The sequence below is a fragment of the Varanus komodoensis genome, unplaced genomic scaffold, assembly GCF_004798865.1.
Source record: "Varanus komodoensis strain SLA01 unplaced genomic scaffold, ASM479886v1 scaffold3, whole genome shotgun sequence".
Taxonomy (NCBI): Eukaryota; Metazoa; Chordata; class Lepidosauria; order Squamata; family Varanidae; genus Varanus; species Varanus komodoensis.
Window position 1 is genome coordinate 52,801,592 of NW_025335761.1, and position 12,170 is coordinate 52,813,761.

Genomic DNA, 12,170 nt, shown 5'->3' on the forward strand with positions numbered 1-12,170 from the left:
TCTGTTTGACTTTGACTTTAATAAGAAGATTTACATATCCACATTAAGTTGAATGTTTCATTAAAATCAAGATGACAATTCATTAGCTGTTATCTGGGCAGTTTTGATTATGTTTTCCCTGTGTGCCCAGGCTCTTCAGGGTCTAACTAATTCAGACTTAAGAGCTTTTAAAATATTGAATCACAATGCATACATAGCAGTTTCAGTTGAGTGCTCATGTTCATGTAGCCAAAATGGCACAACCCCAAGAGGGAGGTATCAGTGGGCTTGCAAATGTGGACAAGATTTGAAAAAGCGCAAACAAAATCAGGAGGGAGAAAAATCCTTCCCCCCCCCCCCCAAAAAAACCCCCAGCAATGAGAACTGAGCATGCTCATTGGCCAAGGAATGAATGCTGTTGGGGTATACTCCCTGTTGGCCTTTTGATTAAATATTTTCTGATCTGGGTCTGTGGTCTAAGATCAAGCATGGGCTGTAGTAGTTTTTTTGTTTTAAAAGGATGCATGATAAAATGGACAAGGGCATGAATGCAGTATTGGACACTTTATTTTCTAGCCATGAGATTTGCATTAAGTTCAAAAGTTTTAAGGGCCTGGCAATATCTTAATAGCAAGGATCACATGAAAAAATATGCCTCCCTTAATGCAGTTGTTGGCCCTGCTATTGTAATGCATATAAGGATGGGCTAATTAGTTTCTTGTTACTACTGTTTCATATCATGGAAGTGTAGCTCTGACTACTAATCCATGTTAATTATAACTAAAGGATAATATCCAGCAATGTGCTCCTAATGAAAATTGCTTTGCACTGGCACAAACGACTTACATTGGTCATTTCCCACTGTGTTTACATTCAGTCTTAACCAGGCCTTGCATCTATTCATTAAAAAGTATGTGTTCTGCATTATTTCCTTCTCCAACTGTAGAGGTGGTATCTTTAAACTATTCACATATGAGGTCAGTCTAATGACAGCAGCTTTGACAACTTGTGAGAATAAGTATGAGAATATAGGAACCTGCACATTGGACAAATTTCTTCTTTGTATTCTGTGTTGCTCTTTCCTGCTTTATTCTGACTTGAGCTAGTTCCACCCTCATAAAAAACAAAGCAACAAACAGAAATGAAATTGACATGCATGATAGGTCAAAGTAAATTGTGATCATTGCCAGGCAGACTAGAGTGTTTCATTTGCACCAAGTGAAAATAAATGCCTGTGTTTTGTAGCTAGATGATAACAGTCATACTTGAAAAATTATTAAGTTGGTTCTTCATTTACGTAGAAAAGCCTGCTTGCTTGCTTGCTTTATTTATTTATTGCTTAAATGTATATGCTACTTCTAATAAACTACCAAGGTGGTTAACAAAAATGATAAAAGCATAAAATATAGCAATAAAAGTGCTATGGCGTAATCACTTGCAGTAGAATGACTGGGGTAGAATTTGGACAAGGATAGTAAAGTTATAATCTCTACTCAGATGCTGCTACAGAGTTGGTCTTACAAAGACCAGCAGAGGCATTTGGGAAAATATGCCTGAGTTGTGGGCAATGAAGCAAGCCAGGAGACGATTAGAGCGCAGGTGGAGGAAAACTTGGGATGAATCTGACCGAACACTTTATCGAGCCTATGCTGTAGTAGAGGTGAGGGCGGCAAAGAGGCAGTTCTTCTCCGCTTCCACTGCTTCCTCACAGTGCCATCCAGCGGAGCTTTTCCAAGTAGTGCAAGGCCTGATACACTCTGGCCAGGAAAATGAAGTGGTTGCACCTTCAGCAGCCTGCTGTGACGACTTTGCCCAACACATTAAGGAAAAAATTGCTCAGATTCGCCACAATCTGGACTCTACAGTTGATATGGCTCCAGTATGGGAGGTGTCCAGAGCGCCGACTCGTCCATCATTATTGGATGAGTTTCAGTTATTACGACCTGATGATGTGGACAAGGTGCTTGAAATGGTACGTCTTGCCCCTTGCCTCTCTTGGCTACATAAAGAAGCCAGTCATGGGATTGGTCCCTGGGTCCGGGAGGTTATCAACACCTCACTGAGGGAGGGCCAGGTCCCTGCTCCCTTGGAGGAGGTGGTGATCTGGCCTATCCTGAAGAAGGTGTCTCTGGACCCAGAGGTGGCCGCCAACTTTAGTTTGGTGGCCAACATTCCGTTTTTGGACAAGGTGTTAGAGCAGGTGGTAGCAGGACAACTCCAAACACTCTTGGATGAAATGGATTATCTGGACCCATTTCAGTCTGGCTTCAGACCTGGTTATGGTACTGAATCTGCCTTAGTCGTCCTGTATCATGACCTGTGCAGGGAGGGGGATGGGGCAGTGTGTCCCTGTTAGTTCTCCTGGACCTCTCAGCGGCTTTCGATACCATCGACCATGGTATCCTTCTGGATAGGCTGGCTGGGTTAGGAGTGGGAGGCTTTGCATGATGGTGATTCCGCTTCTACCTGCCTGGCTGATTCCAGAAGGTGGTGCTGGGGGACTATAGCTCTGTGACATGGCTGCTTTGCCATGGGATTCCACAGGACTGTATTCTGTCCCCCATGCTCTTCAACATCTACATGAAACTCCTGGGAGAGGCCATCAGGAGGTTTGGGCTGCGGAGTCATCAGTATGCTGATGACACCCAGCTCTACCTCTTGTTTACATCTACTTCATGTGAGGCAGTGGCTGTCCTGTACTGGTGCCTGGATGAGATAATGGGCTGGATGAGGGCCAATAAACTGAGCCTCAGTCCAGATAAGATGGAAATCCTATTGGTGGGTGGATTGAGGTTTCAGGTAAGTGATTTTGACCTTGTTCTGGATGGGGTAGCGCTCCCTCTAAAAAGACAGGGTCCGCAGCTTGGGAGTGCTCCTTGACCCAGAGCTGTCCCTGGAAACCCAGGTGGCAGCAGTGGCGAGGAGCGCTTTCCTCCAGCTTCGGCTGGTTCATAGCTATGTCCTTACCTGGACAAGCACTGCCTAGCAATGGTGATTCATGCCCTGGTAACTTCCTGGTTGGATTACTGTAACACACTCTATGTCGGGCTGCCCTTGAAAATGGTCCAGATACTTCAGCTGGTACAGAATAGAGTGGTCAGGGTGCTGACGGGGACCAGTCAGTATTCTCACATAACGCCAGTCCTCTACTAGCTCCACCGGCTTCCAGTTGGAAGTCTGGGCCCAATTCACAGTGCTGGTTTTGACCTATGAAGCCCTGAACGGCTTGGGACTGGGATACCTGAAGCAATGTCTCCTTCCTTATACGCTCTCACGCCCCTTAAGATCTGTGGGAGATGCTCTGCTCCGAGAACCCTCCCTGAAACAGGTAAAAAGGGTATCTACTCGGAGTAGGGCCTTCTCTGCAGTGGTGCCCAGATTGTGTAATGCGCTCCCCGGAGAGGTTTGCCTGGCACTGAGCTTATATTCTTTTTGGCACCAGGTCAAAACCTTTTTATTCAATCGTTATTTTAGAAATTAGTATTTTAATGTTTCACCAGTTGCTTTTGATTTAATTTTTATTGGTTATATATTATTTATTATATTTGTATGTATTGTTTTATTGTATTTTGATTCTAATTATTGTAAGCTGGCCTGAGATGCCATGCATAAGGGACGGCATATAAAAGTTTTAAATAAATAAATAAATAAAATGGTAAATGCATTTGAAAAAATTTGTGGTATAATGTTGGTAAAAATACAGCAGAATTGATGTATTTCAGTTTTGGGGGGATCTCATTACTAGATCAATCTTTATTTCATGGAGAAACTTTTCAGTGAGAGTATGGATAACTGCGCATTTAGAAAACCTTGCTGCTTCAATCATAAGAAATTATGGGAAGAAGTCTACAGAGATCTTAAGTTAGAAACAACTGCAATATCTTGGGGGGTGTATTATTAAAATGAATTTACTACCAAAATTACTTTTGCTATTTTTGAATATTCCATTGCAGGTTACAATGTTAAGATTTTTTTTCTTTTGGTTAAGGGAATAAGCTAGACTAACTGCCAAGGTATTGTTATCAACCATATATTATTATTTATTTAAATTTAAAATTTAAAAATTTTATATGCCATCTTTTATGTATAACGTCTCAGGATAGCTTACGGCATTAAAATCAGAATCTAATAAAACATTCAGTACCACAATATTTTATTTATTTATTTATTTATTTATTTATTTATTTATTTATTTATTAAAACATTTTTATGCCACCCCATTTGCCGAAGCCTCGGGGCGGCTTACAACAAATAAATTAAAACATAAAATATACTAAACAATATAAACCAATAAAATAAAAGTGACTGTTAAAACCATTAAAATACTAATTTTTAAAATAAGGCTTGATATGAAGGATCTTTCATTCCTTTGTATTATAAAGTATTCTACAGTATTGGTGCAGTATTGGTTACTAAAATCATGGTTCGCACTGGATAATTGGACAATGGTAGAGGAGCAAGATACACTTTGGTTTTGCAGCAGAATGGATTTGGATAGACTTAGGGAAAAACATAATATCCATTGGGTACTATGATATAACTATTTTAATGTAAGTAATTAAAATATTTTTAAAATAATGAAAAATACTGATTAGTTGCTGGCATTTATGAAGAAGTGGGTTTTGAGCAAAGATCAAAATGGATGACAACTGCCTGAAGTCAGTGAGGAGCATTCCAGAGGGCTGGTGCTGCAATACTAAATGCTCTGTTGCAGGTACTCCCAAGGCAAATATAATAGTCACATTTGGGTGCCACTGTAATCCAACCTTCCCCGACCTGATCCTTCCAGATACTACCCCAGCCTTCCTTCAGCTGACATGGCCATGGGTTATTGGTCAAAGCGTATTACTTACCAAAAGTGGTCAGTGAATTTATAGCAAGCAAATATTGGAATTTGATCTCCTTTGTCAAAACAAAAGATACTGAAGATGAAACTCAAATACTTTGGCCACCTAATGAGAAGGAAGGTCTTACTGGAGAAGAGCCTAATGCTGGGAACGATTGAGGGCAGCAAAAGAAGGCGGCGGCGGCAGAGGATGAGGTGGCTGGATGGAGTCACTGAAGCAGTTGGTGTGAGCTTAGGTGGACTCCGGGGGATGGTGGAGGACAGGAAGGCCTGGAGGAATGTTGTTCATGGGGTCGCGATGGGTTGGACACGACTTCGCAACTAACAACAAGAAGTTCAAACAAAAACTTTAGATTATTTAAAATGATTGGTCAGAAAAGTAACCCCAACATAGGGAATATGATGTAGTGGTGTCACAGTTTTTTGAATCAGTGATAGCCATCTCTCAACAATTTCATAGATCACCTAGATCCCATACCAAATATTTTATCAAGGTGTGGTAAAATGCTTGTCCACTAGTTTTTACATGTAAAAAAAAATGTAATTGCATGCATTTCACACTCTATTGAAACTATTCCTTTTTGCACATAATGCTACAAACATATTAGTATGCTGTGCTTTCCCTGAATGAATGCTCCCTGTCCCTGGACAACTTAGATATTGCCAGCTTTGGTTAGGGACCGTGACTGCTTGTGATGAGATCAGTCTTTGTCTTGCAATATACACTCCAGGTTCCTTGGTGATCAGGAAAATAGTGATCCTGAGAATTACAGACTTTACCTTTCTTTCCACGTGATTCCAAACGGACTGCTTAAAGCTGCTTTGAAAATGTTTTCTAATTCTGTAATGTTGTCATGTGCAGTACAAATAATTAGACTTGCATTGATAAGTACCCTGGAATGCAGTGTTCTCATTGCTAATCTCATTTTCAATCTTTTTGCAGGCTGCTGACTTGAGTAAACCAATAGATAAAAGGATATACAAAGGAACACAACCTACGTGTCATGACTTCAATCATTTAACAGCCACAGCAGAAAGTGTTTCTCTACTAGTGGGCTTCTCTGCAGGCCAGGTGCAACTTATAGATCCTATTAAAAAAGAAACTAGCAAACTGTTTAATGAGGAAGTAAGTTCATGTCTTAACTTAGTGCATGCAAACATACCTGTATACTTTTTCTAAGTTCTCTATATGTATATTAATTTATTTTTCCACTCAGTTTACTTGGATGGATACAGGAAAAAATTCCCACACCGTTTCACTGTATTGCACTGTGGAAGATAATGTGGTTTTCACTACTCCCTCTTCCCTCAGATTCTCACCTTTGCTTAGTGTTCTATCTACATTAGTGTTTTTGCTATGTATAATTCATGTCAAACTACAGTTTGAGACTCTGGTTATGTTTGTGAACTATGCTAGTGTAAATTCAATGTCCTAGTTAATTCAGATTAAAAAGGAATGGAAGAGGTCTGCAAGAAAAAATGACTACTGCTTTCATTCATGGAGTATTGTGTCTACTTCAAAACTGTTTGAAAGAAGTTTGCTAAGAAGTGAAGATTACTCTTTATTTTAGTCTCAGCATTCTTCAGCATAGTTAATTGAAAGAATAATACCATTACCTAGTTTGCTGTTCTGTTTTACATACCAGAACACGCTTTGAATCTACTATATTTGTAGAGCTGCTTTAATTGCTAACTCCTTCACATAGAAAACAATTCTATACTCCCTGGAAGAGTGCTCCAGGGGCCACAGAAATGCTCAGAAAAACCCTTCCAAGAGAGAGCTCTTAAACCTCAGAAGGGACATTTGAAGACCTTTGCAGCAGCACAGAAGCAGTGGTGCTGTCAGCCCTCCAAGGTCAGAACAGTGATCTTGGAGGAAGAGGAAAGGGGGTCTTCTAGTGGGTGAGAAAACCAAAGAGGCCACTGTCCCGAGCTTCCTATGGCCTCCTTCCCTTCCCCCTCAAAGTGTCCCCAGTAGATGGGCTAAAAAGCTCATCTAACAAAAATCACCAGAGAGGATGGAGAGGCAAAGATCACCTCACCTGCTCCTCCTGCTGGTCAACTTCAGTTTGGCAAGGCTGGTGAATCTTGGACTCTGCAAGTTTGAGTGATTCTGAGCAGCAAGGGTGCGATTGATAGACTTTCTCAAACATCTGAACTGAAAAAAAATCCTTGAGGCAAACCTGTCAGCTTCAGCCCACTCAGTGCATTCATTTACGTCCTAGATTGTGCAAGCACATCCCTGTGCTATCTTTGCAACTCTCTTCATTTTCAAGTCTTTTGCCATGTAATATGGGAAGTCAGTGCATGCACATGGAATACTATTTGAAAATGATTTTTTAAAAAATCCTAGCCACTGAAATTGTGATCTACTGTGAACTTTTTAATCAGAATCTTGAGGCACTTTTGACTCAACCTCTTTCATTGCCTTCTAAATGAAAGGCAGAATCATCATCTCGCCATAGGTGGACCAATACAATCCACACAAAGGAGTTTTAGGACATGCTTTAGGTAGACGTATCTTTTTGATTCTTCTCAGCCTTTTTAAATGTAGTAAGTTGCAAGATATATTATTTGTGTTAAATTATGGTGTGCTAACTCTAATAGCCCTAGTTAAAATCTAATGCACCGTGAGAAGCATTTTTAGCCTTAATGGGTTGAGGATTTGAATAGTTTCTGATTTAGACATTTTTTTCAGGAAGTGGCTGCAGGATGAAGGAAGAAAAGGGAATTTTATTTACATGAATTTATGTTACCAAGAAATGCCTTCAAGGTAGTGAACAAGTAAAACAATCACCACTATCTGCCAAAAATCACTGTAGACATTAAGCACCATCTTCTACTCCTGTGAGAATAAAACTCTTTCTTTAATTTTATGGCTCCTTACAGCAAAAACTCTACATGTTTGTAGAGCTCTGTATTTGTTTTCTGCCTTGCTGGTCAGAAATCTGCTCAGATCAAAGATTTTGTTTCCTTAACTCGGTAGCTTCTATATGAACTTGTATACAGTTCAGTGCAATTCAGAACAGCCCTATTCAGTTTTGCTTTTATGCCTTCTTAACTCACCCTTGTATTTGACTTTCCACTGCTATGTATTCCTATACATGACACTAATTTAGGATCATGCCTCTTGCCAAGGTAATGTCAGTGTCTGTATTATCTACTCATTTCTACAAAGACAGCACATACTGGCTTCAGACCTCAATGAATATTGTTCATTGCGTACAGTCTGTCATGTTGCTTTATATCCCGTAAAAGGATAAAATCTCTGGAATGAGGCTGTTGTATTTCATACTTAAACACAGCTTTTTATGTCCAGAGATTATTCAAACTATAGCTTATAACTATGTGCTCAGAATGATGCCTTGGTATCCAGAGCCAACCTTAGTAGTACAGCCATCATTAACATCCTAGTTGTAAACTGTCCCGAGATGCCACTAGATGGCTGGTCCATAAAAACCATAAATACATACGTACATACATAAGCAAGCCAGCCAGCCAGCCATCTGATATTATTGTGGGCATAGTTTGATACGTGGTTATAAGGAATTGGTATCACTGTCATTTGCTTTTTTCGTGCTCTTACGCATGAATGCCTTGGGTTAGCAGAATAATTGATATGCCATTATTATTGCTTAAAATAATGAATATGCAAGCCAAATTCCACTGTTCATTCATGACAACCCAGCAGAGGTAGTAGGAGGTAGAATCAGAAACTCCAAAATATTTTCTGCTATCAGTTGTAACTAATTACATTGAATGCTTAGATTTTTCATTCTGGACAAAAGCAGTGAAACATTTTACTCAAAAATTTTAAGTTATACAGATATTCAATCTTGCTTCTGCAACCACCAATCAAGTCTCAAAGTAATGTTCATGTAAAGCAGATTCTGTTTGAAAATTGGCATTATTTCTATTGCAGTGACTAGGGATTTTCCCCCTAGTCACTTCTGTACAATAAAGCCAGATTTTAAAGAGATGAACAGTTTTTCTTCACAGAATGTAGGATCCGCAGTCTAAGTGACTTATTGTGTTAAACTATGTTAAGGAGGGTTTACCCCAGATCGGGCTGATTAATTTACTTTTATTCTATTAAGTGAGAAAAGCACAGTTTTTAACAATAGCTTTATTGTTAAAGCTTTTGTTATTGGATGGATTTATTTGAACTTGGGTAAGTCCTGGTAAACAGGTAAGTTTTAAAAGTTTGTTTTCCCTACAAGTAGAATAATTTCTGCTTTTTAATGCAGACTGGCAGAAAATTAATAACCTTATTAAGTGAAATTGCAAAACTGAGATGACTCTGATGTGTGCCTTTTTTCCTTTGTTTTTCAGAGACTAATAGACAAGTCCAGAGTAACTTGTGTAAAATGGGTGCCTGGTTCAGAAAATCTCTTCCTAGTAGCTCATTCCAGTGGCAATATGTACTTGTATAATGTGGAACACAATTGTGGTACCACAGCCCCACACTATCAGCTACTTAAACAAGGAGAAAGCTTTGCAGTCCACACATGCAAGAGCAAATCTGCACGAAACCCTTTGCTTAAATGGACAGTAGGTGAGGGTGCCCTGAATGAATTTGCTTTTTCCCCAGATGGGAAATTCTTGGCGTGTGTAAGCCAGGATGGCTTTCTTCGTGTATTTAACTTTGATTCAGTGGAGTTGCACGGTACAATGAAAAGCTACTTCGGAGGACTGCTATGTGCGTGTTGGAGCCCAGATGGAAAATACATTGTGACAGGTGGAGAGGATGACTTGGTGACTGTCTGGTCTTTTGTGGACTGTCGAGTGATAGCTAGAGGCCATGGACACAAATCCTGGGTCAGTGTTGTGGCCTTTGATCCATATACCACTAGTGTAGAAGAAAGTGATCCAATGGAATTTAGTGGCAGTGATGAGGATTTCCAAGATCTTCTTCATTTTGGAAGAGAGCGAGCAAATAGTACGCAGTCTAGGTTATCAAAAAGGAACTCTACAGACAGTCGCCCAGTAAGTGTAACATACAGGTTTGGTTCAGTAGGCCAGGACACACAGCTGTGTTTATGGGACCTAACAGAAGATATCCTCTTCCCACACCAACCCCTCTCAAGGGCAAGGACACACACAAATGTCATGAATGCCACAAGTCCTCCTGCAGGAAGTGGTGGAGCTAACCCAGGAAGTAATGGAAACAGCATCACAACACCTGGAAACTCTGTGCCCCCTCCTCTTCCAAGATCAAATAGCCTTCCACATTCTACAGTCTCCAATTCTGGCAGCAAAAGCAGTGTCATGGATGGTGCCATTGCTTCTGGGGTTAGTAAATTTGCAACCTTATCGCTACATGACCGGAAGGAAAGACACCACGAAAAAGATCACAAAAGAAACCATAGTATGGGACATATATCTAGTAAGAGCAGTGACAAACTGAACCTAGTTACTAAAACCAAAACAGACCCAGCAAAAACTTTGGGAACACCCCTGTGTCCCAGAATGGAGGATGTTCCTTTGTTAGAGCCTCTTATCTGTAAAAAGATAGCACACGAAAGACTGACTGTGTTAATTTTTCTTGAAGACTGTATAGTCACTGCTTGTCAGGAGGGATTTATTTGCACATGGGCAAGGCCTGGTAAAGGGGTAAGTTCTAATCCTTAATGCTGCATCAAAGAAGTAGAACTTGAATAGGTAGTTTTTCTCAAAACATAACTGAATGTTGAATATAAAATTTCTTTATGCTTAATGTAAAAAATTATTTCCTCAGAGCCATACTTTTGGATACTGCATGCCATATTTCTGAACAATTTGAATTGTCTGGCCCGGGTCAAGTCCTTTTGAAATACAGTTGCCTTCCAGCCGGAGATGTGTTGTGTATCCAAAGTGTCAGTGATAGTTTTCCTATATTTTCAAAGCTATTTTTGTAATTCATGATTGAGACAAATCTAAAAATCAATTAGTGAGGGTAAAAATTGTAAGGGCATTCAGGAATATGATACATTCACAGCTTGGGTAAGCTGTAGCTTGGTATAACATGCATTTGGGCAATTGATTTAGAAGACTTACCTGGCAAGAATCCATAAAGCAGGATGTATTCTCTCTCTTTTTTTCAAAAGCTAGTCATAGTACTGAGAACTTTTAATTCTCCTTCAGTGATCATCAAGACAATTTGTAGTGTCTCCATTTAAAATTTGAATAAACTGGTATTAAATATGCATTGTAATATTCTGACTTTTAATATCAATCTACTCCAACCATTTCTATGTGTAAGGTCATTTTAAGTCCCGTAGTGGAATGTATCCCTTACTAATTTTTCACCTGTCACTTTAAAGTACTTTCATGTTAAAAAGTATTTTTAACTCATGTGTTTTCCATTAAATCCACAGACTTAAATGTGGCACTGGTAACGTTTTCTTTTGTATTGAACAAAACTGATATTAGTTACTTAATTTTTAGCACTTTTTCTGACAATGTTTGGTTTGCTTTCAGTACTTATTAGCAATTTGCAGTCTATGGCCCAGCTCAAAAGAGTCTTCAGGTGGCTTTTTCTCATGCAGGTATTCATCTTGGGCTCACCTTCCCCAGAGGATAGCTACCCATAAGGCTTTTGGGGATCCTTTGGTGTAGAATCCAACACAGTGGGCCTGGAGCTGGAAGCAAAGACTAGCTATATCTGATGCATGAATGGGAACACATTAGTCCAGTGGAAATGATAGAAAACCAGTAATGTTATCCTAATTGGCTGGTAGTTGTCTTGGGTTTTGGCTTGTTTTTTGTGTTTTTGGAGGTGTACTTGGGCACTTTTTGATATCTTCTTGGAGTTCAGCCCTAAAGTACCTCAAGTATCATTGAATGTTCCTGGCATACTCAGATAATAGAAAATAAGTGCAAGAAGAGATAATCAACTAGAACTCAAAGCCCATTGTGACTGTAAGGTTTCACAACTTCTCTAAAATATGTGATAAGAATTAAGTATTTCAGCAGCATTTTATAAACTTGTTGTGATACGTAGTTTCTCCTGTATGCCTTATCATGGACAGACAATCGGGAGATATATGACATTGCTTTTCATGGGGAAAAGGAAGCAATTTGTAAGGGTAAATGACAAACCTGTTTGTTCTTGTGCGCTAGAGTGATGGAAATGTTTATATATTTAATCGGTGCAGGGACCACATAGTTTGGTGCTGTTTTTAAATGTGTGCATTGATGAAGTAGGCTATGGATGGAGGACAAATATTACCCCTTTGCTTACCCAGTAAGGTATCCCGAAGTAGATTAGCAGGAGCCTCTCAGCTGCTTTCATGTGTACTAAATTAATTGTTCTGTAAAGGAGTTGTAAACTATGCCAGTAGAACACAACTTGCATGCAGTGATA

General features: G+C 39.6%; 1 protein-coding gene across 13 annotated transcripts in view; it reads left to right on the top strand.

Moving 5' to 3' along the window:
- Positions 1-12,170, top strand: part of LOC123026647 (WD repeat-containing protein 20) — a 100,344-nt gene that overhangs the window by 34,467 nt on the left and 53,707 nt on the right. For 10 of the 13 annotated variants that reach the window (XR_006415354.1, XR_006415355.1, XM_044436509.1 and 7 more), the window contains exons 2-3: positions 5,769-5,951; positions 9,158-10,438. The exons of 1 other annotated variant lie outside the window; for it this stretch is intronic. Coding sequence is in view for 10 of the 12 variants with exons in the window: in XM_044436509.1 (XP_044292444.1) it covers positions 5,769-5,951; positions 9,158-10,438 (1,464 nt within the window). In the remaining 2 variants the exon portion in view is untranslated. The remainder of the gene's footprint in view (positions 1-5,768; positions 5,952-9,157; positions 10,439-12,170) is intronic. 2 more of the 13 variants (XM_044436516.1, XM_044436517.1) reach the window with 2 other exon arrangements.